At 37.5% G+C, this 27,356-nt stretch overlaps 6 protein-coding genes across 6 annotated transcripts in view; all 6 read right to left on the bottom strand.

Annotated features, from left to right (window-relative positions):
* Positions 1–692: 692 nt before the first annotated feature.
* ugt1b5 (UDP glucuronosyltransferase 1 family, polypeptide B5) lies at positions 693–26,183 on the bottom strand. Its single transcript, NM_001177342.1, is given in 5 exon segments — positions 693–1,295; positions 1,651–1,870; positions 5,584–5,671; positions 6,405–6,536; positions 25,312–26,183. Coding segments are annotated over 5 exon segments (1,587 nt in total). The 5' UTR covers positions 26,179–26,183; the 3' UTR covers positions 693–1,015.
* Positions 921–8,860, bottom strand: ugt1b1 (UDP glucuronosyltransferase 1 family, polypeptide B1). Its single transcript, NM_001177446.1, is given in 5 exon segments — positions 921–1,295; positions 1,651–1,870; positions 5,584–5,671; positions 6,405–6,536; positions 7,962–8,860. Coding segments are annotated over 5 exon segments (1,587 nt in total). The 5' UTR covers positions 8,829–8,860; the 3' UTR covers positions 921–1,015.
* Positions 921–15,091, bottom strand: ugt1b2 (UDP glucuronosyltransferase 1 family, polypeptide B2). The gene is given in 5 exon segments (NM_001177336.1): positions 921–1,295; positions 1,651–1,870; positions 5,584–5,671; positions 6,405–6,536; positions 14,192–15,091. Coding segments are annotated over 5 exon segments (1,596 nt in total). The 5' UTR covers positions 15,068–15,091; the 3' UTR covers positions 921–1,015.
* Positions 921–19,798, bottom strand: ugt1b3 (UDP glucuronosyltransferase 1 family, polypeptide B3). Its single transcript, NM_001177346.1, is given in 5 exon segments — positions 921–1,295; positions 1,651–1,870; positions 5,584–5,671; positions 6,405–6,536; positions 18,886–19,798. Coding segments are annotated over 5 exon segments (1,608 nt in total). The 5' UTR covers positions 19,774–19,798; the 3' UTR covers positions 921–1,015.
* ugt1b4 (UDP glucuronosyltransferase 1 family, polypeptide B4) lies at positions 921–23,362 on the bottom strand. Its single transcript, NM_001172768.2, has 5 exons — positions 22,481–23,362; positions 6,405–6,536; positions 5,584–5,671; positions 1,651–1,870; positions 921–1,295 (listed from the first exon to the last, which is right to left on the bottom strand). The coding sequence occupies exons 1-5, from the start codon at positions 23,360–23,362 to the stop codon at positions 1,016–1,018; spliced, it is 1,602 nt and encodes a 533-aa protein (NP_001166239.2). The 3' UTR covers positions 921–1,015.
* ugt1b7 (UDP glucuronosyltransferase 1 family, polypeptide B7) overlaps positions 921–27,356 on the bottom strand; it is a 32,716-nt gene continuing 6,280 nt past the window's right edge. Inside the window, exons 2-5 of the mRNA NM_001172769.1 lie at positions 6,405–6,536; positions 5,584–5,671; positions 1,651–1,870; positions 921–1,295 (exon numbers count right to left, since the gene is read on the bottom strand). Of these exons, the coding sequence (NP_001166240.1) occupies positions 1,016–1,295; positions 1,651–1,870; positions 5,584–5,671; positions 6,405–6,536 (720 nt within the window). The 3' untranslated portion in view covers positions 921–1,015. The remainder of the gene's footprint in view (positions 1,296–1,650; positions 1,871–5,583; positions 5,672–6,404; positions 6,537–27,356) is intronic.

Here is a 27,356-nt window from a genome sequence, read left to right as displayed (position 1 = left end):
TCTCAGTGTGATTTTAAGATAAAAAGAAGGTACACAAGTGCACAGAGTTTAATTTAAAACTAAATTACATCACGAAAACACTAACAAAAGAAAATCATGAAAAAAGTCATAGCAATTTTTTAAGAATTCAGTTTACATGGAAAAAAAAGTTAATGGTGTCGATCACTAGGTCAGTGAAATTCTAATCTATCATTTAAAAATTAAACCCAGAAAAAAAAAAAATTGTTGGAAATGTGTCCGGCCTATTCTCAAGTTTCATAGACTTCTGTTTGCGTCATATTAAATAACATCCACCCCGATCAAGTTCCATATCATCCAGAATTTCCGTTGATTCAGAGAGCGATTATTCCAGCACTTTGTCTAGTACAAATAAAATATGCTGTTGACTACCGTTATAGGTAGTTCAGTGATTAATGATACAAACTCCAGTTGAAACTGCTTGGAAATATTAATACATGTTCCCTGTTTGCGGTTTCAACAAAATTGTTCACAAAAAAATAAATATTTGCTGTTAATTTATAGAACCACCAAAGAGACTTTTTTTTTCTTTAGTTGAACATTTGAAGATGTTTAGCTAAAATTGTGGTCTTTCAAGATTGATAAAATATATGACTACTTTAAATTAAAAAAGCATATACAGACAAAAAAATGAATATTCTTAGTTCTTAATTATAAAGCAGAATGAAAAAAAAAAAACATTAGAAACCATTGGTATTTATTTAGTTTTTCCTGTATATGCTTATTTGACAGTGCTGGTAGCCACTTCTTAGTTCAGCACAAACCACAGCTTTTCAGCTAAAGTCTTCTTAAGTTTCCTGAAGAATGAAAGTCATCTTATGCATGCCTGAGGATAATTAAATAAACAGCTAATTATCTTTTTAAGTGAACACTCCTTTTTAGAGTTTACTGGCTCAGTTGTCAGGCGTCAAGTTGCTTTCATGACTTTGGCTTGTAAATCTGAAACGAAACATTAGACTTAGAAAAAACATGATACTAGACTTTTATCTCTATTGGATCAGTCTTCCTTCCGCTTCTGTGTTTTTCTGCAGCAGCGTCTCCAGCAGAGCGAACAGCATTTAAGCATGGCCAGAGTCACAATCAGGACAATCAGGAGCATGAAGCCGATCACATCCAGACTGTGGTACTGAAGCCAGTTCAGCTCGTGAGCAGCAGGTCTCAGGTGATCTGCGCCTTTGTGTCTCATTACAAACTCTGTCCAAAACACTGCAAGATCCAGGGGCTGAATGGGACGGTCATTGTGTATTGCTGACAGCTTCTGCATTTTTTGCTTGTAGCTGCAGAATATAAAGCAAAATCAATGCAGTTTATTTAAAGAGAAGAGAATGGGGGTGTTGAAGGATTAGTTTGCTTCTAGAATGAAAAAAAAAAACTCCTGATTCTTTTCTAACCCTCTTTTCATCCAAGATGTTCTTTATTTATTTACTCAAAATTATCCACTTGTTTTACATATATGACTGAGCATCATAAAAAGTCAGTTATATGGAGAAATATCCTGACATTTTTTTTCCATTTATTTTCAAGCGTAAAATGAAAGAAATGAACACTTTGGATGGTGATGAGGTTAATAAATAACAGGATCATTTCACTTCCTGAATGTAATTTCCCTGATAAAAGCAGTTAATCTCTCACCTGCTGTTGTTAATAACGCTGTTGAGGGCATCGAGCAGTGTTTCCACAGTGATGTCGTGGATGCTAAGGATGACTCCCACCCCTCGAGTTGCCACTCGGTGCACATTATCAGCCTGGTCACCGAAGAGAGGAAGCATGACCATGGGAACACCATGACAGATGCCCTCATAGATGCCGTGCGTCCCCCCATGAGTAATGAAGGCTCTTGCTTTGGGGTGACCTTTAATGACAAGAAGTAAAGTCACTTTTGATTTACTTTGATTTTGATAGAACTAAATGGCTGGCAATGACAAACGATACAGTCAAGCATACAATTATTCAAACCCCTGGCAAATTATAATTTGCAGTTACTTTTATTCAACCAGCAAGTTTTGGGATTTGGAAATGACACAGGCTTCTCACAAAAGATAATAAGACAGGAGCAAGAGGCACTATTGTGAAAATAAATAAATAAATTTAATCCTCAATAGTATATTATGTTGTCGAACAGCTGCAGTATTTGTCAAACTGTAGTGAGTCTATTGATCTGCTGTTATTCTATGCGGGTGGGGTAATACACGAGTAAAGAGACTGTACGAGTGCTGTTATTGCAGAATATCGCATGACTATCAGCCAATCATTCAAGAACCAGACAAAACTGTTGTGTGTGTGTATATATATATATATATATATATATATATATATATATATATATATATATATATATATATATATATATATGTATGTATATATATATATGTATAGATAGATAGATAGATAGATAGATAGATAGATAGATAGATAGATAGATAGATAGATAGATAGATAGATAGATAGATAGATAGATAGATAGATAGATAGATATTAATGGATTTGCTTTTAATAAGTACATACTTTTAGTAAAACATTTTGTTGCGGTTTGTTTTAGAAACAAAGTGATACCAAACACTTAATTGCGGTTTATTTTATAAATTTCTGACAACATTTTTAAAAATGTAAATAATAAAAAAATAATCAATATAATATTAAATATAATATTGCTAAAAATACAACTGTAAAAAATATCCGTAAAATGATTAATGTAATATTATTTATGTATGCATTATGAGAAAGTGGTCTCAATTTTTTCTGTAATTGAAAACATGTCCATATTTTGTGATTGACATGTATTTTGGCTTAATCATGATTGTGAATTGCATTTTGGCACCATGATTAAAATAAATTTATAAATTTCATATATACATATTCAAAGGTGATTTTATTGACATTTTAAATGGTTTGAAGTGATATACTGTCTGGGATGGTGTTGTAAATTGCAGCACAAATTGGAATATAGAAACACCATTTGTGCAATTTTAAGGAAAAGTAGTCTCTAATTTATATGAAGCTATTATCATTTATCAGTGGATTTGCTATTAATAAGTACATGATTTTAATAAATTATTTAGTTGTGGTTTAATTTAGAAATTACTAATGACATCTTCTTAATTTCAAATAATAATGTAATAAGTTAGATAATTTACTTGGTAAAAATTCAAAAAAAAATAATAATAAAAAGAAATAAAATAAAAAAAAATTTCAGTCAAATGATTTATGGTATTACTTATTTATGCCCTATGAGACAGTGGTCTCTCATTTTTTTTCCTGTAATTGAAAACATGGCATATTTTATGTTTCCATATTTTGTGATTCACATGTGTTTCCTTTTATTTTGGATTATGAAACGCTTTATGGCAACTTGATCTTTCCTTTAACGAGATTTGATGTTTTTAAAAAGTGATCTTTATTGACAGTTTAAACAGTTTGAAGTGATATACTATCTGGGCTGGTGTTGTAAATTACAGCACAAATTTGGAAGACATGTAGAAACAGCTTTTGTGTAATTATAAGAAAAAGTATTAAGCAGTCTCTGATTGGTGTGTTTAGACAAGTCCTCCATTAAACAAACAATCCTACAAATTAATAAATGAGGACAAAAAAAAATAAGTGCATGGAACATTGGAACACCACCAAAAAAACTGAACTATCCCTTTAAATTTAATTTACAGAGGAGCCCTTATTTTGGCCCCACCCCCTGCTGGAGAACCACTGCTCTAACACCCTTTTCAATTAAAATTCTCCAGTATTTATATAACTGACCAGATTGTTCACTGGTCCAGCATCAGTGCCAATACAACCACAGTTAATAGGATTAGCCATCATTATGAGTCTGAATGGGCTCTGCTCTCCAATCATTGCAATCATACCTGACATGCCAGACAAATTATGGACTTTACAGAGTTTGTTTAACAAAAGCCGCTTCTGTGTTCTCGGTTTAATGATCCATGTTGTTGCTGGAATCTTTTCTTGGCTGATCCTTAACTAGGGATAAACCAATTGTACAATAATAAATTGACTCCCTCATATTAATTCACAAGCGCTTCTGTTAAAAAACAATAATTGAGAAATCAAGCTCTTTGGCACTAGCTTAAAGGTCCCATGAAATAAAAATCAAGTTTTTATATATTAGTATCAGTATTGCTAGTTTTTAGGATATCTTTAAGTTAGTGAGCTTCAAAAAAGGACAAAATTCGCATTTAAAACTGATATAAACATGTACGGCTTGTTGTTTGTCACTTTCGCATAAAAGGATGAACTTTTTTTTTTTCACGTCACCTCATACTTTAGTTTCTCATCAAGTCATGATCCAATCAAATGCACTCTAGTATCTGACATGTCCTGCCTTCTTCAAGACACATTTGATCCACTGGAACTCAACCACTCTCATTGGCAGAACGCTATTGGCTGTTTTTCAAAAAGATGTGGAGCTACACTATGTCCCACACTCTTTACATGTTTCGGTTAAGATTAAATCAAACATCGAATAAAAATGCACATTTCAAAGCATATCACGGGACCTTTAAATTATTGTTTAACCATAAAATGGCGACATATCCTTGTTAAAAAGCATTTGGGATACAAATATAAACAATTAGAGACATTTTTTTATTCCATAGACTTTTAGCTTTCATTAGTGCCTGGCCATTTGTTCAATGCATATAAAAGCATTTTGCACTTTTTTCCCCACAAGGATATGTAACCCAACTGTCCTACAGCACCCAACCTGCTCTGAGCTGGGATCAAACCGGCGATTCTTCTTATGGGAGTCGGTTGCTCTAACAAGGAAGCTAAAGACCATGGCCTCTGGCGTCTGTCTCTAGAGCACCTTTAGTAGTCAGAAGAGTGAGGTTTACCTGCATAGCACTTCGCTAACTGGCCTCTGTTACACTCAACCCCCTAGACCTCACTTCCATCCCAGACAAGCCCTCATGTATAACTCACCGATCCCACTGCAAATTGGCAATGAGTCGGTTGCTATAACAAGGAGGCTAAAGACCATGGCCTCTAAAATCTGTCGCTAGAGAACCTATAGAGGTCAGAGGAGTAAGGTTTACTTGCACAGCCCTTTGCTAGCTTGCCTCCATTACGCTTCACACTCACCCCCCTTAACCTCACGCTCATCCCGGACGAGCCCCCACATGTAACCCACCAGTCCTACTGCACCCAAACCACTCTGAGCTGGGATCGAACTTGCGATTCTGCTCTAGAGCAGCTTTAGATGTCAGAGGAGTGAGGTTTTCCTGCATAGCACTTCGCTAGCCTGCCTCCGTTACAGATATTTACGATGAAATGCAGTTTAACAGATAAACTACATTTGTATGTAGCTGGTTAGCTTATTATAACAAAGTAAACTTTAAATTGGATAATTGGGACCCCCATGAGAGTGGCTGTTGCTATAGATCCATTTAGGTGCACTTTGCTCACTGCAACTCTCTGATTGGTGGAATCTGATGTGCAGAAATAATAAGATTAAGTAAATTAACTAATTAAATGTTTTGCACGTTTAACAGTTTATAAAGCATTCCATTGCATAGAAGAATGCAAGCTAAGCATCTAAAAAAAAAAAAAACTCACCAAGCAAGTCATTCTGTGGAAGCCATTTCATCAGTTTGACATTTTCAGGGACATTATTAGGGATCTCACCCGTATATCGCCACAACACCTTAAAAAAAAAGAGACATTCAATGGACAGTTTTTTATCAGAAACATCTTACAGTTCATTTTCCTCAGTGACAATCCCAGCTCTCAGTTCAAGTCACCTTTACTTACAGTTGAAATATTTAACCAGACTAGATCTTTCAACACTTTATTACACTTTGCCACACAGATAAGTAGAGTTTTACATAACAATCATGCACTTTAGCGTTGCTACTGTACAGCACATAATTCGTGACAAGCTAAAGATCTCCTTTTTTATAGTGATCTTGTAAGCTCTTGGTGACAGTGGATTTGTGTCTGGTTTAACAGAAATACTATCTACTCCAGAAATGCAGCATCCTGGAGAGTGCCAGATCCTTCTTACAGAACACACAATAACTTTAACGAGAAAAATATGTTTTCCTGGACTTCAATCCTCAGTCATAGTGTAGCTAAAGCTCTGCGTGCAGCCTCCACTTAGTTTTACACTTCAACATGCTGGGGAAACAAGTGGGTAATGTGGACTCATAAATCCTACAATCCTTGAATGAACATCTGGGATACTGAAAAGAATAGGCTCAGGTCACGCACCACAGTGTTTGCACAGGAGGTATAAGCCTGGCATTAGTAAATGTCTGTAGTTCAAAGGATTTCTTTATACCTTTAGAATAACTTCTAAGATGTCCTTAGATTTACTGCTAATACCCATTTCCCTCGTGCATGTAGTTTAGCAAATGCCATCTTAAATGCTTTCTTACCCTCTGTGGAATCATACTGAAAGCCTTGAAGAAGATGTCAGCTTTTTCCTTTGGCATGGAGGACACCAAAGAACCCAGACTGAACACCACAATGCCATGCTCTCCAGAACCATTGACAAATTCCTCCACCTCCTAAAAAAAAACATACAAGAAAAAAAAAAAAAAAAAGAAAACTGATCATGTGATATGTATAATACCAACGTCTGGTATTAAAAGCGTACATGATTTCATTATAAAATCAAAGTTTCAGACCATCATCCCTTAATCAACTCCAAACCATACTGTAGCTGTGAGATTTTCATTAGTCCAGTGTCTTTATATGCTACATGTGCAAAGATAGTCTAGTTTAAAAAGACCCAAGTTAGACTTTACAGCTTTTCCTACATGACAGTAAAAACAAAGGTTTGTAGTATTTCCTATATTTCACAAACATAACACTTCCAAATATTCCCCACAGGCCTGGCCCTTTAAGTACAACTTGGGAATTAATCATCTTGTGTGTATTTTTCCTTTCTGAACCTTTGCTTTGCACACAGAGTTCTGAGTTCAGTATTGATTATTTTTCCAGTGAAGAACCCTTGCTTGAAAAAACAATCCAAAAAAATTTAGCATTCTTGTTTCAGTCCTCACGGAAGGAAGGGTGGCTGACAAGAAATAGTATAGAGACAAAGTGAAGGAGGAGGAGGTTGCGTGCCAAAGAATACACCGAACACAGCGTGTTGCCTAAGGTTACCAATGCCCTGGAGAGGGGGTATCATATTTCCGTGGGTTATGTTTGTATGCGGGTAAACATAATGCATGTCAGGGCAAAGAATTTCAAAGCTCATAAAACGGAACCCATTTTCCCAGAACCAAAATTGACCCCAATCCAGCCCTAAAATACAGACGATATATATTTCCTCCATAGGAAATCTCAGCCTAGGACTAGTAGTTAGTCAATACTATTTTACTAACAAGCCACTGTAAATAAACTTTATATATTACCAATGTATTGATAAATTTCATTTGGACCGTGACCAAATTCAAAACGCAGGTCCAGAGGAAACCTCTGGTGACTTACTGCAGAAATTTCAGCACTCTTCTGACAATGAAGACTACATCTAGCATGATAGGCCTGGGATACTCAAATGTAAAATCATATCTATACAACCAAAAAGCTCCATGGCCAATGACAAGCAAAACAGGACTGTAAAATAAAGTTCTTCTCATTTAGGTATTTAAGATACTAAAAGATACACAAATGTCCTTTGAACATTGGACTTCCCAGTTACAGCTTTGTACCTTTTTTCTAAGTGTACTACTAATACTACAGCTAATTAACATTATCATATATTTAGGTCATAATAAAATGGACAGCTTTTCTATTAGTTGCTTTAATAATTACAAAACTGTTGTTGATGCTACAGACTTACTTTTCAAATAAAGTATAAAACTACTTAGTCAATCAATACTAAACATGCTGAATAAACTTAATATATAACCAATGTATTGATTAGGGTAATTTGGACCTTGACCAAATCAAAAACACAGTTCCAAAAGTAACCTCTAGTGACTTACTGCAGAAATTTCAGCACTCTTCTGACAATTGATGCCCCCAATGAAGACCATATTTGGCATGATAGGCCTGGGATACTCAAATGTAAAATCATATCTATGCAACCAAAGAGCTCCTCGGCCAATGATCTCCTTGTACGTCACATCCTTCTTCAAGTATCTTGCAGCTAGTTCATCAAAACTGGCGTACATTACTTTACACAAAACCAGTTCGAAGCCACTCATGAAAAAATTGCGAATGCGTTCCACAAAGTTCATTTTGTCAGAGGTGCCAGAATGAAACCGAGGTACATATGATGGAGGGGAAGGACACTGTGAAGCCAACAAGTCAATTCCGCAAGGCATCCCACGGAGGAAGTAGACTGCAGGGACCCCGAGTGCTGTAGCAATAATAGGTCCACAGGGAAGGAATGGGTCGGTGAGCATCAATTCAAAGTTCTGCTCCTTCAGCTTCCGCATCAATGGTTCATTGTAAAGCAGAGATTCACATCCTTCTACCTGCGATCCCGTGAAGTTCAACAGCCGCTCCAGTTGTACGAAGACGTCCATCAGCGCAGGGCTACGTGTGAAGACTCCCTGCTGAAATCCTTTCAAACTCTTTGACAGTTGCTCCTTGGATATCTTTACCGGAAAAGTCTCAGTACGGAAGAGCTCTGAACTCTGGATCAAGATGTTTTTCTCAGGCACCAGGACCAGAACGTCATGACCTCTTCGGGCCAGTTCTGTGGCCAGTACCTTCATGCTAAGCCAGTGACTGCCTTCAACAGGCATGACCAGAACCCGGCCACCCTGCACAGGCCTCAGCCCGGCACTCAGCCAGAGCAGCAGCAGCCCTGAACCCAGCCCCCACAGCCAGCCCTTCTTCAGCATAACTGGGTCTGCCGAAGACCTGACACAAGCACTAAAAGAAAAGGAAAGCCCAAAACTCCTCCTCCAGGAAAAGGGGCTGTGTTTATACTCTCTCATGTGTGACTGAGAAACAAGAGAGTGGAAGAAAGAACAAGAGGGATTGACATTTGTCTGTGTTTTGGGTTACAGATGTTAATCACGCACATTTTTCTGTCAGCCAATATCACGAAAAACATTTCCTAGAAGGAATAAAAAAAACAACAACCCTGCTTTACAGAGCCAGCAGAGTTACACAAGACCCTTCTTTAATGAAATGCATTAACACAAATGCACAAAAAGAAGAAAACACACTATTGCTAATTCATAAATGACTAGAGTTTAACAAATATGCAACATTATTCATCGCAATTATTTATTGTTCACAGCATTACTTATTAATCTTTAGCAGGAATAACTATATTTAGCATTAAGCACCAGTCCTAAATAAAAAAACTCAACTCAGAAACCAATTTACGGCCAGCTGTACAAACTCAAGAGCGTTTGGAGGAAGAAATGTAACTGTTGTCAGGTTGGCAGAAAAGGGAACTCCCAGCAGCACCTCCCCCTTCCCCTCAAACCCAGCTTGCGTGAGAAGCTCGCCACTCCTTTCCTTTCCATCTCCTCATGTTCAAGAGATAACCTGACCAAAAATACACCCCTACATGCTTTCTAAATTGCATTCCAATCCAAAGTGAATATCCACATATTTCGGCAGAGAAGGGAAATTAGCTATTTGCTGAAAGAAAGACAATTGAAATAAGCTATACTGTGGGATAGTTTTTGTCTTTTTCTAAGAGTCTATTAATCTATTGAATGATATAAAAAAATCCCCTCAACTAGACTAAATCCTAATAAATATTACAACTACATGTTCAGAAAAAAAAGGTACAAACACTGTCATGCCGATGATAACCTTTCCCAAGTTAAAAAATAAAATAATATGGGCTTTAGTTTACTCTACAGTACTGAATGTCTACTTTTCTAACCATGAAACACAGAAAGTAACTACAGTAAGTGGGTTAAGGTCAATATCAGAGGTAGGTTTGGGGAAAGTGTCTATAGTTCTTACCCAGGTTACTGACAATGATAATAATTATGCTGGAATATGTACAAGCAAAACAGAACTGTAAAATCAAGTTCTTCTCATTTAGGTATTTAAGGAACTAACACATACACGAGTGTCCTTTGAACATTTTAATTCCAAGTTATAGCTTTGTACCTTTTTTCTGTGTACTACTAATACTACAGCTAATTAACATTATTATATACACTAACTGGCCACTTTATTAGGTACACCTTAGTACGGGTTTGGACCCACTTTTGCCTCCAGAACTGCCTTAATCCTTTGTGGCATGGATTCAACAAGGTCTTGGAAATATTCCTTAGAATTTTTGGTCCATATTGACATGATAGGATCATGCAGTTGCTGCAGATTTGTCGCCTGCATATCCGTAATGCAAATTTCCCATTCCACCACATCCCAAAGTTGCTCTATTGGATTGAGTTCTGGTGACTGTAGGGGCCATTTGAGTACAGTGAACTCATTATCATGTTCAAGAAATCAGTCTGAGAAGTTTCGGCTTTATGACATGGCATGTTATCCTGCTGGAAGTAGCCATCAGAAGATAGGTACACTGTGGTCATTAAGGGATGGGCATAGTCAGCAACAATACTCAGGTAGGCTGTGGCGTTGACACGATGCTCAATTGGTACTAATGGGCCCAAAGTGTGCCAAGGAAATATTCCTTACACCAATAAACCCCCAGCAGCCTGAACCATTGATACAAGGCAGGATGGATCCATGTTTTTTATGGTGTTGACCCCAAATTCTGACCCTACCATCATAATGGTCGCAGCAGAAATCGAGACTCACCAGACCAGGCAACATTTTTGTAATCTTCTATTGTCCAATTTATTCATTTCGAACAATGTATAAAACTGTAATCTTTCAACCAACACACAGAAATTGCAAGCACATGAAGTACTGCCAAACTACAACAAAGTAACCCAGTAAGATCCACTGACCCAGTCATGAGTTTAAGAGTTACAATATGTTTTCATTGTAATCATCCCCACCCATGTGCTGTGGGAATACAACACTAGCCGATGAACTCATGTTTACATCTGGAGTATTTGGACTTAGAGAACAGTGACCCCTGTCGTCATTTTAGGAAACAAGAAAAAGTTGCTGCTGTGTGGTACAACAAGAAATAAATAACAATCTGACTATTCATGAAGGGTACCAACAAAGAAGCACTTGTTTTACCAGAAGGGAGCCTTCAATGATTACGCAACTGCATTCTATGTATGCGCATTTACCCCGAAAAATCCAGAGCATAATTATAGAAACTGCAGCAGCCTGCAAATCATTGTATAATGCACAGTCTTAACTTCACCCATGACCTACCATGGCTGAAGGGAAATCTGGGTTTAACACATAGCCTAGTACAAAAAATGCTTTATTTCTTATGCTTAGAGAACAGATTTAGCCTAGTTTGCTGCCTTTCCAGTTTACACATATGTGTGTTTAGCAGCCATGGTGTAGCTATTTATTTTAGGGTTTACTTTTAGGTATTTCCATAACAGTGTTTTTCATTAATAGATTAACACAGACTTATGGCATGGTGCAAAAAAAAAAAAAAAAAAAAGTAATACTGAAAAAAAGGGGCTTTAATATTACTTTTTTACATACATGTAAAATACAACCACTCCTCAAATGTTACACAACAAAATAACAACCATCAAGACAGTAGATTCATTAAGATAGAGAAGGAATAAAACACTACAGAAATATATCAGAAGCAAGGGCAATTAATGACTTAAAATAGAAACAAAGTCCAACTTATTTTTTCCCTCTTTTAGTTGGCTGAGATCCCAGGACCTTTGTCACACTTTTTAAACTGGGACAGATAATAATGGTAGCTTTGAAAAGATTGTTCACACATTAAGTTCAAAGGGTCAATGATTAACACATAAATCTGGCCTTTTTTAAAAAGTTGAGCTATTCCTCGCCTTATTTAATCTGCGATACTCCACTGTGGATCATTTATAAGGACTATTAATAACAGACTATGTTTACATGGACACCAGTAACCGAATTATAAACCGTAATCTGCATAAAGAGATAATATGATTAAGGTGTTTATGAGCTTTTGGGCGGCATGGTGGAGGTTGAGTCCTAGCTGGATAAGTTGGCATTTCTGTGTGGAGCTTGCATGTTCTACTCGTGTTGTTTTGGAATTTGTCCAGGTGCTCCGGCGAAGTATATGAATGTGGATGAATGCGAGAGAGTATTGGTGTATCCCAGTACTGGCTTGTGGCTAAAAGAGCATCCGCTTTGTAAAACATTTGTTAAAATAATTGGTGGTTCATTACGCTGTGGCAGTCTCTGATAAATCAGAGACTAAGCTGAAAGAAAATTAGTGAATGCATTGCTTTTAGAATGTTCCTGTATTTCATGATATAATCATAGTTTACAATACATAGTGTGGTAATGCAATGACCTCAATCAATCCATCCAATTTTATTCCAGTTTCATTTTTCTTTTGATTTCATCAGCTGTTAAGCAGGTTTCATTCAGGGACATTTCATTCATGCACCAGTGACAAACTGTGAGGTACTTTCACACCACATGTTTTTAGCTGACTGGGAGAGAGTTTGACTGAAAAGAAAATGTACATGTTTCTTATAATGTAGTGGTGGAGCACTCCCTGTGCAAACTAGCCAATTTCCCAGCTGTGTAATATTATTGTGCCTACTGCAGCCATGGAACGACAGCAAAATTCCTTCATTATTAGGCCGAAATGAGGGCATATCTAGACATATTAGCCTAGAAAATAGCATCTTTAATTTTTCTATCGGGCTTAGTACACAATATAAGAGTCTAGCTTTAAATTAGAAAAAAATTTTGAGCTACATTCTAATCCAATTCAGTGATTTATGCTAAGCTAAGTTAAAAGATCTCCCGACAGACTGGATACCAGTACAATGGATTCAAAAAAAGATTCAACTCAATTGTTTAACTCTAGGCAGGTACACTGTAATAAATGCTGGGTTTCATGCAATCCCTTCATGTCGTCCCAGTGCAGTCGATTAATTTAACTTATCAATTTGTACACTTTTAGGGTGATTAAACATAAAACAATTTAAAAAACACTCAAGAATTGTGTCATTTCAGCTCATTTTAAATAAGTAGTTTGAACAGGCAGCAAAAAATATTTAAGTGTAATCTACACACTACCTGACATAAGTCTTGTCGCTTATCCAAGTTTTGGGAACAAATAATAACGTCTTCTGGTTGATCATTTGGAATCAGAAGTGGCTTAAATGAAAGGCAAAGGCTTTAGATTACACATATTTCACCAAAATAAAATATGATCATGCCTTGATTTTTAATAATATATGACAGTAAAGTCTGACTTTTCTTGGACAAAAGTCTTGTCACTTAACAGAAATAATGTACAGTATAGAATATAAAGTCATGGTGCAGTGGGAAAAGAATGAATATTGTGTATGACTCCCATGAGCATGGAGGACTGCATCCATACATCTCTGCAATGGCTCAAATAACTTATCAATAAAACTATCTGGAATTCCTGCAGGACTCCCAGAGTTCATCAAGATTTTTTGGATTCATCGTCAATGCCTCCTCCCCCATCTTACCACAGACAAGCTCAATAATGTTCATGTCTGGTGACTGGGGTGGCCAATCCTGGAGCACCTTGACCTTCTTAGCTTTCAGGGACTTTGATGTGGAGGCTGAAGTATGAGGAGCGCTATCCTGCTGAAGAATTTGCCCTCTCCTGTGGTTTGTAATGTAATGGGCAGCACAAATGTCTTCATACCTCAGACTGTTGATGTTGGCATTCACTCTGCAGATCCCTTGCATGTGCCCATACTGTATGTAACCCCAAACCATGATCTTTCCTTCACCAAACTTGATTGATTTCTGTGAGAATCTTCTGTCCATGCATGTTTCAATAGGTCTTCTGCAGTATTTGTGATTATTGAAATGCAGTTCAACAGGAAAAATCTAACTTCTGACACTTTTCAAATGATCAACTAAAAGTCAAGTTATGATCTGTTGCCCTTACAACTGGGATCAACAAAAAGACTTTTGTCAGGTAGTGTATGTAGCCTATGTCCCAAAAAGTGGAATGCTGCTTTATCTCAAACCTCTGAATATCATGTAACGTGTTTACAGTAGTCAACATCTGAAGAGGATCAAAAAAGTTTTTCAATATAGTCCTAAGACAAGAATAGGTGATGTTGAATAGTTTTACGAGAACTTTGATGAAAGTTAATGATCCAGTGCACATGTTGACCACTGTATGGGTGATGCTCACCTTCGTCAGTGGGTTCCTAACTCCACAGTTAATTCCTCCTATGAACTGCATGTTGGGCATCAGGGGTTTGGGGAACTCTAGTGTGAAATCATAACGCATCAACCAAACAGCTCCAGTTCTCAGGATCTCAGTCATGCTCACATCTCTCTGCAGGAAGTTGAAGATCATCTCCTCAAAGGATCGGTACATAAATTTGCATACTGTTTGTTCCAGAATGCTCATAAGCATGTTCATTACACGCTCACCAAAAGACATCCGGTCAGTGTTTCTTGTATGGAAACGTGGGATGTATGAAGAAGGGTTTGGACAGGTTGTAGCTGTAGCATCAAGGCCACATGCCATTCCTCTTAGCAAGTATACCGCAGGCACAGAAAGATTATACGCCAATATGGCTCCCATTGGTAGAACAGGATCAGTTAAAACTGCATCAAAGTTTTCATTTCTCAGAAACTCTATAAGCTCCTTGTCTTGGAACAGACTTTCACTTGTTGCAGCCATCGTATTAAACATCCTCCTCAAATTAGACACAATTCTAATCACAGTACTCAAAAAGGAGTTTCCTGGATTTGTCACTTCAAGAACACGCTCATTCAATACCTTGTTTAATGACTTTTGGTCATACTTAACCGAAAACATCTTAGTGATGTAGTGTTGGCCTGGACCCAAGAGCACACTGATCTCTGGAATCACCACAATCACAGTGTGTCCTCTGCGTCCCATTTCTTCTGCTACAGCCTTCACCCCTGTCCAGTGACTTCCATCCATGGGCACCACTAACAGCTTCCCAGTCCAGCTGCTCTTCCTGGATGGTTTCTGATCCACCGCTGCAGAACAGACTACACCGACCACTAGAATAAATATCACTCCTAAGCGCATTTTTCCAGTCACAGTGTTCTCGTGACACTGTAAACCTTTACCTCTGTGTCTGCTCTCTATGAGAGTATATGAGCTGACCGCTTTTACAATTCACTATCAGATAGAAAAGGCAGATCCAGCTTGCTAGTGGCTAGACATATGATGTAGGAGGAACCTTCATTATAGTGTCATGAAACACATTAACCACTTAAACTCTGCTGCTATTTGGGGATTTCTGCCTGGATTTTGCCTACCCAAATTTAAAAGCTTCCCAAATCTACATAAAGAGGTGTAAATGCAAAAGTTTGGTATCATTTTAAAGATAACCCTTTGAATTTTCATAAAACACTATTGAAAGTGTTTAAAATATCTGTATATGTTGTCTGTGTTATAATAAACACAGTATTTTTTGTATTTTTTTATAAACTCTAATTTGAAAGTTTACCTTTTAGGTTCTGTGTGGTCTAGCGTGCTGTAAATAATTTTGGTGGTTCCTGCACATGTCTGTAATCATAGGAAAAAAGAAAAAGGTCTCCACCATAATCTATGCAAAAGTTATTGCATTCCAACTGATGAGAGGTGCTGTACAAGCCACAGAGACTGATCATTGTTTTCATATTTCACTATTCTTTTGTTTGATCAAACATAATTTACTGTGTTTGGACCACGTCAGACATATAAAAGGATTACTTATGCACATCACCTCAAAAACAGAGGAGAATGGCCCTGAAGGGCACAGCATAAGGTGAGATGACAGCTGTCTGTGCTATCTGGGGCTGTTTATTGATCATGAATGTATTGTTTACATTTCTGCGCCATGGAAACACCACAATTCATTCAACAACTGTTTGGCATATGAATATAATTCAGTAAAAAGAATGCTAGAACTGTATGAGCACCGGCAAGAGCTTTCATTTGAGCTATAACTTGTACATGTGTCATATAAAAAAATATGAAAATGAACCAATGTAAAATACCTAGCTCGAGTATCCAAAATACTGTGTATTTAAGTGTAAATAACTTTTAGAAAGTAGAATAAAAACCAAAGTGATGCATATGTGCATAAAATATAGATTCTACACTTTCAAACGACACCACTTACGGGGGTCTGGTGCAACGCTAGCCCTTTAAATGACGTCACGCCGAGTTTAAGTGGAATGGACTTACAACAAATGTAAATCTTTTTGGGTCTGTTTAAAATAAAAATAAAAATATTCTTAAAATGTATAATCTTTTATAATTTTTATTTAATACCTTATATTTAGTTTTCCCAGCTAGGGTAAGTTACAGGGGCGTAGATTTAGGGTGGATGGTCCCCGTGGACGTGTCCCCACCAATATCCACAAACTACTGAAATGTCCCCACCAATAATTTAATTCACTTAAAAACATCGCGCTGTCAGTATAAACCTAGACATGCTGAAAGGGTTAAATCACGTTCTCTCCTCGAGTCGCACCGCCCCCAAACACATATGAACATTGTGATTGGCTGTGCCTTTCTCTGCTTTCATGCGGGAGGCTGCTTTTAGATCATAGTTTCAGATACAAACAGCGCCAAAACAACTGCGCGGGGGGCATTTCCCGATGTGTGTGAGGTGTATGACAGACACACACACAAGTGAGGATGGAGGTAGCAAAAAAAGGTGGACATAAAGAGCTTTTTTCAACGAAAAGTGTAAGTCACATAAACTTAAGTTTGCTACTGAATGAGTCCATCATGGTAATCCTGCTATTGCTGGTGTTTTCACCGCTTTTACGGTCAGTCGAATGTTAAAACAGACTGATATAGTCTGTGAACAATGTTCCCTGAAAACTAACTGCAGAATAAACACCCACATGTAAACGTATATAACCCTGCGTGTTCTCCTAGAGTAACATCTCCAAGTCCAGGTGAAACAATTTGTCAGAAAAACTACAGCCTGTGCTCCATCTTTTAATAGTACTGTGAGACAGGTTTAATTTGTATGAAAAATGAACGAAAGTCTTTATTAAACTCTCTCTTTATCAGTTAATAAACATTTTAACATGACACTTTCAGACCTGTAGCCAGCTTATTGAAAGGAGGGGTTATTTGTTTTCTGAAAAACTGAACCTTTTTGCAGTTATTCACCTGAGGTATAAATAATACATTTTATTGACATATTAAGAGCTAATTTTTGCTGGGTAATCTTGTTGGATAGTTATTATAACTACACTTTTTGATGTACCAAAACTATTTCCTACCATTTTGTCAAATTGCTTTATTTACACGTTTAAACTGTAAGTTTTATTAAAGTTTTATAAATAATAAAAATACTTTGATCTAGAAATTAGGACTTTAAATTCTTAGAATAAAGAAATGAAGTACAGTACAGATGCCAAAACCTCTAAATGCCATGTAAAATGAGCATTTTTCTCAGCCTTGTATATTTATGTTCAGTTATTTCTCTTTAAAGGCAATGAAAAGAACGTATTTGTCACTATAAAAGGTAAATCACTGAGTCCACACACAGGAGTTGGAAAAAATGGAAATTTTAGAAGAACATATTAAATGGCATTTAGAGGTTTTTGCATCTATCTCTGCAAATATGTAAATATACTTATTTTTAAAATACAATTTTATAATTATAATTTTCTTTGGGACATCTGTTAACTTGATTTAAATTAAAAACTGAAGCCTAGGCAAATAACAAACTGGCCAACGCATTCAACCTTCCTCAGTGAGAATTTAGCCATTTGAATAATAAAATAAATTCAAACATAATAATAATAATCCAACTTTTGGTCTTTTAAACCACCTGACCCCCCTTGGCTACGCGCATGACTATTTAATTTAACTTAATAAATTGTAAGAAAATAGAATTACTTAATAATACATTTTAATAGCAGTTAAATAATAAATAGCAATATATATATATATATATATATATATATATATATATATATATATATATATATATATATAAACAATATTCATTCTTGGCGGGGGTGACTCGTTCCCAGTCCCCACCAATGTCAAGCGCAAACCTACGCCCTTGGTAAGTTAAGACGGTGTAAAAATTTGCTAAATTATTAACCCGCAATTACTGATATTATCAACTACCATGACTAAAGGGCAGTCTGGGATTAATGCAGCCTACTATTAAAACATGCTTTGTTATAAATATAATGCTTACACTACAGACATGGCCTCTTTTGCTACCAGTTTTTGCAGCTATAGCTAAATTATTTCATTCAGTATTTGCAGTTAAGAGTCTCAGAGGCCATGTACAGACAATGTTTTATGCACTTTTGACTGTTCATTTACACGACAATGTGGTCTTTGGGAATAAAAACAGATGACAAAGTGCAAGTTTTTAAAAATGACACTGTTGTCATGTCCATGAACACAGACAAAAACAAGAGTCTATGAAAATCATGTCATGTGTGTAGATAGTAGGTTTTTAGTGGAGTGAAGATTAAAGGCAAGCGTAAACAAACCTATCCCAATAGTGGAGTATATGGCAGCGTTGTTGCTCAAGGGTTTGCTATAAATCCATGAGCAAAGTGTGGATTTACTTCACAATACAATCAAAAACAAAGACACATCTTACACACACTGCAAATTATACATACACACCAGCAGTGTCCCTTCCTCACAGGTACTGTTTACAAACAAGGTGATAGCGCCAAATACTGGCCTGACATACGTCATGCATATTTTTGGCTATTTTTATAGATCTGTCAATTATTGAATAAAATATCATGTACACTTTTTAAAACTCAAGGGAAAAATGTTTTTAGATTTTGGCTACATCGTTGTCGCATAAACTTATCCTAGACCTTGAAATATCATGTAATGAGAATACGAGTGATGCTCACCTTCATCAGTGGGTTCTTAACTCCACAGTTAATTCCACCTATGAACTGCATGTTGGGCATCAGGGGTTTGGGGAACTCTAGTGTGAAATCATAACGCATTAACCAAACAGCTCCAGTGCTCAGGATCTCAGTCAGGCTCACATCTCTCTGCAGGAAGTTGGACGTCACTTCCTCAAAAGACCAGTACATAACTTTACATGCTACTTGTTCCAGAATGCTCATGAGCACATTCATTACACGCTCACCAAAAGACATCCGGTCAGTGTTTCCTGTATGAAAACGTGGGATGTATGAAGGAGTGTTTGGACAGGCTGTGGCCGTAGCATCAAGAGCACATGGCATTCCTCTTAGCATGTACACTGCAGGTACAGAAAAATTATACGCCAATACAGCTCCCATTGGTAAAGCAGGATCAGTTAAAATCGCATCAAAGTTTTCATCTCTCAAAAACTTTATAAGCTCCTTGTCTTGGAACAGACTTTCACTTGTTGAGGCCATCATATTAAACATCTTCAACAAATTAGCCATTGTTGAAGTCACAGTCTTCAAACGGGAATGTCCTGGATTTGTCACTTCATGAACATGTTCAGTCAATACCTCATTAAACAACTTCTGGTCATACTTGACCGGAAACTTCTTAGTGATGTAGTGTTTGCCTGGACCCAAGCGCATGCTGATCTCTGGAATCACCACAATCACAGTGTGTCCTCTGCGTCCCATTTCTTCTGCCACGGCCTTCACCCCTGTCCAGTGACTTCCATCCATGGGCACCACTAACAGCTTCCCAGTCCAGCTGCTCTTCCTGGACAGTTTCTGATCCACCGCTGCAGAACAGACTACACCGACCACTAGACAGAATATCACTCCTAAGTGCATATTTATAGTCATGAAGTGTTCTCCAGATACTGTAAACCTTTACCTCTGTGTGTCTGCTCTCTATGAGAGTGTATGAGCTGACCGCTTTCGCAATTCACTATCAGACAAAATCCACAGATCCATTTGCTAGTGGCTGGACATGATGTAGGAGGGACTTTCGTTATATTAAGCAATAAAACATTAATACGATTACAACAAATGTAAAGCTTTCTCAGGCTACTTACATCACAAATAATAAAAACTAAGCTTATAACTGTGTATAAAATCAATATAATACATTACATTTAGTTATCCCAGTTGATAGCAGTCATTACTGGTTAATCATTTTGTAAATCATTACACAGTCTTAACTTCACCTATCGCCTACCATGACATAAAGACAGTCTGGGTATAACCCATAAAATAATGCTTACAGCACAGACATGACCTACTTTGCTATTCTTTTAGCAGCCGTATAACTTATCAAAAAAAAGTCCCTAAATGGTTATCCTAATTAAACTGACCGCACACATAAAAAAATACAGTTTTGTTTTTCTCACAAAGAATGCAAATGAAAATGTACTCTTGCAATTATTTACTACAGTGTTTCGCAAATTTATTCCATTTAATTCCATTAGCACCTCACTGAATATTTGTTGAATTAAGTGTTTCAATTAGCGAGACAACTTAAACATTCTGGAAGATGAGTCTGCATGAACAGAGTTGAAAAATACAGTCGTGGCCAAAAGTTTTGAGAATGACACAAATATTAGTTTTCACAAAGTTTGCTGCTATACTGCTTTTAGATCTTTGTTTCAGTTGTTTCTATGATGTACTGAAATATAATTACAAGCAGTTCATACGTTTTAAAGGCTTTTATAAACAATTACATGACATTTATGCAAAAAGTCAGTATTTGCAGTGTTGGCCCTTCTTTTTCAGGACCTCTGCAATTCGACTGGAGGGTGTTTGAGTACCATTCTTTATTCATGGCTGTGTTTTTGGGCAAAATTGTGAGAGAGCCCACCCCCTTGCATGAGAAGCAACCCCACACATGAATGGTCTCAGGATGCTTTACTGTTGGCATGACACAGGACTGATGGTAGTGCTCACCTTTTTTTCTCCGGACAAGCCTTTTTCCAGATGCCCCAAGCAATCGGAAAGGGGTTTCATCTGAGAATATGACTTTGCCCTAGTCCTCAGCAGTCCATTCGCCATACTTTTGGCAGAAGACCAATCTGTCCCTGATGTTTTTTTTTTTTTTTTTTTTTGAGAGAAGTGGCTTCTTTGCTACCTTTCTCACCTTGTCCGGAAAAGAAAAGGTGAGCACTACCATCAGTCCTGTGTTATGATCCTGAGACCATTCATGTGTGGGGTTGCTTCTCATGCAAGGGGGTGGGGTCACTCACAATTTTGCCCAAAACACAGCCATGAATAAAGAAAGGTACCAAAACACCCTTTAACAGCAACTTCTTCCAACAATCCAATAACAGTTTGGTGAAGAACAATGCATTTTCCAGCACGATGGAGCACCGTGCCATAAGGCCATATATATATATATATATATGCCCTTGCATAAACAAGCATTGTTCATTGAATGCAAATCAAGTTTGGCACTGCCAATTTTTCTTTGTCAGGACTTCAGCATTTTTTGTGATATATTACCCTAACAGGATTTTCCAGAATGTTTGTGTGACCGTTACTGCGTTACTCAAAACAAAATTGGGTAATTCTGACTTGACCAAATTACCTTTTTATACCAAATTTGACCAGTTGCACTTGCACACGGTTCTTTCTGGGTAAATAATTAAAAATGACCATTGTAAAAGTCATTATTGGCAGTGCTAAACCTTTCTGAAATTTGAACTTTGTTCAAAGTGACAATCAAGCTTCACGAAGAAGCAAGTTAATCAAGACTTATTTTAACCTCATCACCTTTTTGTTTAGGGTTTTACAATAAGTCCTAGCTAAAAAGCAGACATAAAAGACAACAGGGTTATTGTTCAGATGAGGTCAGTTTTATCACATTAGCATTGAGCTCACTTCAGGACTATGCAGTTTTACAAAAATCACATCTTTTTCAGCTTTAGAGAGTAAAGTGTTGATTTAGTTCAGCGCTGACCTTGTAAGATGTGATTCGGTTGTAGAGAAGCTCCACAGAAGTAAATAGCTCTTCAGATGAGAACAAACAATTGAATTTAATCAAGCTGGTGTCAGCTTGATACTGAAAATCAGTAGATTTTCATCAAGTTTTGTGACGTTCAGTCCCTAAACAAACAAGCCAAACGTGACAGTGGCAAACAACCTAAACTGCATCAGGTGACAGAATGGAGAAAATAAAACTGTGAAAAACCAGGCCCAATCAGAGAAAAGTTCTTCTATAGAATAACAAACAGCATAAGGTAGGAAAACTGAATATTCAACTATTGTTTAACTAGTAGTAGATGACCGGCCAACATGATGGAATCAGAAGCTTGACAAATCATAAGATATGGTCCCCCCCACTCGAACATCATGAGAGCAAAAACTACTAAAATAGTAATCTCTGAACCCCTTAAACACTAAGGCCCAGTTCCACAAGACTAAGCCATAATTAGACCATACTTAGTTAAATTAAGAAATGTAAGTATTTTTTACAAATGCGCCTTAGAAAAATCATTACTGCTGTCTATCTATTAGCAATTAGTGTTTTGGTCACCCACTACCTACTATCTGTAATGAGTATGATAGTGATGCTCACCTTCGTCAGTGGATTCTTAACCTCACAGTTAATTCCTCCTATTGTAATCATGTTGGGCATCAGGGGTTTGGGAAACTCCAGGGTGAAATCATATCGCATCAACCAAACAGCAGCAGTGCTCAGGATCTCAGTTATGGACACATCTCTATGCAGAAATTTGGACGTCATTTCCTCAAAACTACCCAACATAAGCCTACACATCAGTGGTTCCAGCAAACTTACAAGTGTGTTTATTACACGCTCACTAAAAGTCATGCGGTCTGAGATTTGCGTGAAGAAACGTGGAATATAAGAGGGTGGGTTCGGACACGCTGTGGCTTTCGATTCACACATTATTCCTCTTAGCATGTACACTGCAGGCACAGATAGGTTGTAAGCCAATATGGCTCCCATTGGCATAGCAGGATTAGTTAAAACAGCATCAAAGTTTTGATCTCTCAGAAACTCTATAAGCTCCTGCTCCTGGAACAGACTCTCAGATGTAGAGATGAAATGGTCAATAATCTTTCCAAAACGATACATAATTGAAGTCACAGTTTTCAGTAAGGATTGCTCGGAAGCTGCCACTTCATTAACATGTTCCACCATGATCTGGTTGATTAAATCTTGCTTGTACTGGACCGGGAACTTCTTAGTGATGTAGTGTTTGCCTGGACCCAAGCGCATGCTGATCTCTGGAATCACCACAATCACAGTGTGTCCTCTACGTCCCATTTCTTCTGCCACGGCCTTCACCCCTGTCCAGTGACTTCCATCCATGGGCACCACTAACAGCTTTCCAGTCCAGCTGCTGTTCCTGGACAGTTTCTGATCCACCACTGCAGAACAGACTACACCGACCACTAGACAGATTATCACTCCTAAGTGCATTGTTAAAGTCATCAAATGTTCTCCTGACACTGTAAACCTTTACCTCTGTGTGTCTGCTCTCTATGAGAGTATATGAACGGGCCGCTTTCGCAATTCACTATCAGACAAAATCCAGATCCAGCTTGCTAGTGGCTGGACATGATGTAGGAGGGACCTGCGTTGTATTTAACAATAAAACATTAATACGATTACAACAAATGTAAAGCTCTCTCTGGCTATTTACAACAAATTATAAAAACTAACTATATAACTATTTATAAAAGCAATATAATACATTACATTTAGTTTCCCCAGTTGATAGCAGTCATTACTGTTTAATCATTTTGTAAATCATTACTCAGTCCTAACTTCACCTATCGCCTACCATGACTGAGAACAGTCTGGGTATACCAATAGCCTACTATAAGACACACTTTGTCACTAAAATAATGCTAACAGCACAGACATGACCTACCACTAAATGATTATCCTTACTGTGACCACACATGGAAAGGATATGGTTTTGTTTTTCTCAGAAAGAATGCAAATGGAGATATACACTCTTATAACTATTTACTACAGTGTTTTTCAAATTCAGTTCATTCAAGTCAGTTACCACCTTACCATAAAGGAGTTTAATCAAATGTTTTAAAGGGCACTTACCCTTTTTTTCAGATTTAATATAAGTCTTTTGCGTCTCTAGAATGTGTATATAAAGTTTCAGATCAAAATACCCATCAGATTTTTCATTATACCTTTTACAAGATGCTGTTTTATACTGATTTCCAGCAGGGGGTGGTTTTGTCGTACTGCGCCTTTAAGACGAGTCTTTCCTGCCTACTATTTCTACATGTCTCCTCCCTCAGCTGCGTCAGACAACAGACAGACTTAAAGGAAGAAGGTCTCACATAGCGTTTGTGAGATACTACATTAAGAAATAACCTTTACTAATCAGTATTGTGAAGTTGCATTGATGAGTCACACACAATATCGTTACAAAGTTAATGCGCGCGCGCACACGCACACCGCAGATGACACACACACACACACACACACACACACACACACACACAGGCAGGCAGGCAGGCAGACAGAGCGCGCTTAGCTTAGTTAAGGCTAACCTCAAGTACTGTGTGAATATCTGTTATGCTAATGTACAAAATAAACCTGATTTAACTTCCACAAACCGGGATTGAAGCGTCTTCTTTTATAATTGTTCTGACACGCGGCTGTGCTGATGAAGTAAAGCTGAAGTAAAACGCTGTAATTAATTACACAAATACTCTGTTTTAAAACACTTTAAACATGTGAAACTTACTCTTAATCACATTTGATGATGATTGCTGATCCTAGCGAACAGAACAGACCTTTTATTCCCGGTTGCTTTGCGTATGTCTGCCTGGTCTTGTTGACATATACACGCGACTACCGGAACATGTTAATGCGCGCAGCTGTCAATCAATTCGGTGGGCGGGGGGATCGCACACCTACATAATAGTGCGATCGATTTGAAAACAGCTCCAATTGGCCGACCCTTTTTTTTGTAGTTAAATTGAAAAAAAAGGACTGGGTGTGTTCATATCACCCGAGTATGACGGTCTATACACTATACCAACACACAGATCTGTCCAAACAGCTTGAAAAGTAGATTTTTTACCATAGGTGCCCTTTAATTGGAGAGAAAACTAAACCATTCTGGAAGAGTCCACATAAACAATTGAGAAATACTGACCTACACCATGCAATAAGTCATAATTCATCAAAAGCAGATCTATATGCCCTTGCATAAACATGCATTATTCATTCATTCATTTTCCTTCAGTTAGTCCCTTTATTCATTAGGGGTCACCATTGCAGATTGTAACGCCAACTTCTCCGGCATATGCTTTACACAGCATACTGTATGCCCTTTCAGCTGCAACAGAGTACTGGCAAACACCCATACACACATCCAATTATACGCGTACAATTGTGATGCTCACCTTCGTCAGAGGGTTGTTAACTTCACAGTTAATTCCTCCTATGTTAATGATGTTGGGCATCAGGGGTTTGGGGAACTCCAGGGTGAAATCATAACGCATCAACCAAACAGCTCCAGTGCTCAGGATCTCAGTCATGCTCACATCTCTATGCAGAAACTTGGACGTCACTTCCTCAAAAGCACTAAACTTCAATTTACACATCAGCGGTTCCATCAAACTTGCAAGTGTATTCATTAGACGCTCACCAAAATTCATGTGGTCTGAGTTTTGTGTGAATAATCGTGGGATGTATGAGGGAGGATCTGGACAGGCTGTAGCTTTAGATTCACACATCAATCCTCTTAGCATGTACACTGCAGGTACGGACAGGTTATATGCCAATATGGCTCCCATTGGCATTGCAGGATCAGTTAAAACAGCATCAAAGTTTTGATCTCTCAGAAACTCTATAAGCTCCTGCTCCTGGAACAGACTCTCAGTTGTAGAGATGAAATAGTCAACAACCTTTCCAAAATTGTAGATATTTGAAGTCACTCTCTTCAATAGGGATTGCTCTGGAGCTGATAATGTATTAACAAGTTTTGCTATCATCTGGTTGAGTACATCTGGCTTGTACTTAACCGGAAACTTCTTAGTGATGTAGTGTTTGCCTGGACCCAAGCGCATGCTGATCTCTGGAATCACCACAATCACAGTGTGTCCTCTGCGTCCCATTTCTTCTGCCACGGCCTTCACCCCTGTCCAGTGACTTCCATCCATGGGCACCACTAACAGCTTCCCAGTCCAGCTGCTGTTCCTGGATGGTTTCTGATTCATCGCTGCAGAACAGACTACACCGACCACTAGATTAAATATCACTCCATGCATATTTATAGTCACAAAGTGTTCTCCTGACACTGTAAACCTTTACCTCTGTGTGTTTGCTCTCTATGAGAGTGAAGTGAAGTGACCGCTTTCGCAATTCATTATCAGACAAAACCCCGATCCAGCTTGCTAGTGGCTAGACATTTGTTGTAGGAGGGACCTGCGTTATAGTAGGCCATGAAACATTAATGATATCGCATAAAACAAAACTTTCTGGGGTCTGATTCACAACAAACATAAAGTACCTTATATTAGTTTGCCCAGTTGAATGCTGAGTAAAAATAAGCTACCTCTGTGTCTGTTTGAGACTATCTGCAAATGTTGCTTTTGCAATTTAAAATCTGACAAATTCGTTGCTTTCCAGCATTTTAATGGCTAGAGACATGACGTGAGACAGACTTTACCTTTGTGAAACAAATTTATAGTGTTTTTACAGAACAAAATCCATCACAGAATATAGTAAGGTTACGCAAAACAGAAATAACAACAATTTAAACTAACCCTAACGTAACATTTTAAAGAGTTTGCCGTGCACACAGTTCTTTCAGGGTAAATACAATACTGCCAGTGTAAACGTCATTATTGGCCGTGATAAACATTATTGAAGCATGAACTTTGTTCTGAAGGAAAACCACATTTCCACATATCATGATGCATCAAGTTTTTTGTCATTGTTAAAAATTACATAATAACTGTATAAGAGATGAGTTACCATTAATGTTTACGAGTGAAAAGACCACCTTAGTTTTATCTGTAGACTTTAATCCAAAATTCATTTAAGGGAAGTCTGTTCATTGAATGGCCTTATTAGCAACTTCTCCTGGCAGTTGATTCAAGCATTATCTAAATGAATGGAGAAATCCTGAAATCTGAAAAACTCTTCAATGAACTCACAATCATATTAAACATTTCAAATCAGAAACAACATCTGTAGTGATCTGTCCCTTTATTGTTGTTGTTTAAGTACTAATTATGTTATTTTCAGTTTGCTCTAGTTGCTGCACATGTGCAAAGACTGACCACCAATCGCCTTTATGACTTTCATTGGAAAACTAGATGTGGTTACAAGAAAAAACTGAAATAACAGACAAAACCTGCATGTGATGGATGGGATGTGATTGTGCTGTTATTTCTCTTGTCAAAATAATGCAGACATGCCAAACAACAGGGCAAGCCATAAC

Source organism: Danio rerio, chromosome 11 (genome assembly GCF_049306965.1).
Source record: "Danio rerio strain Tuebingen ecotype United States chromosome 11, GRCz12tu, whole genome shotgun sequence".
NCBI classification, from domain to species: Eukaryota; Metazoa; Chordata; class Actinopteri; order Cypriniformes; family Danionidae; genus Danio; species Danio rerio.
Note: the sequence above shows the minus strand (reverse complement) of the source record. Positions and strands in the feature narration are given on the sequence as shown.

Excerpts from the sequence above, each read along its gene's own strand:
- ugt1b4 (NM_001172768.2), bottom strand. The coding sequence starts at position 23,362 with ATGACTTTAACAATGCACTTAGGAGTGATAATCTGTCTAGTGGTCGGT. Across the intron at positions 6,537-22,480 it reads TTAAGAATCCACTGACGAAG|GAGGTGGAGGAATTTGTCAA; the intron begins GTGAGCATCACT and ends GTTTTTTTTTAG. Across the intron at positions 1,296-1,650 it reads AGCGTTATTAACAACAGCAG|CTACAAGCAAAAAATGCAGA; the intron begins GTGAGAGATTAA and ends TATATTCTGCAG.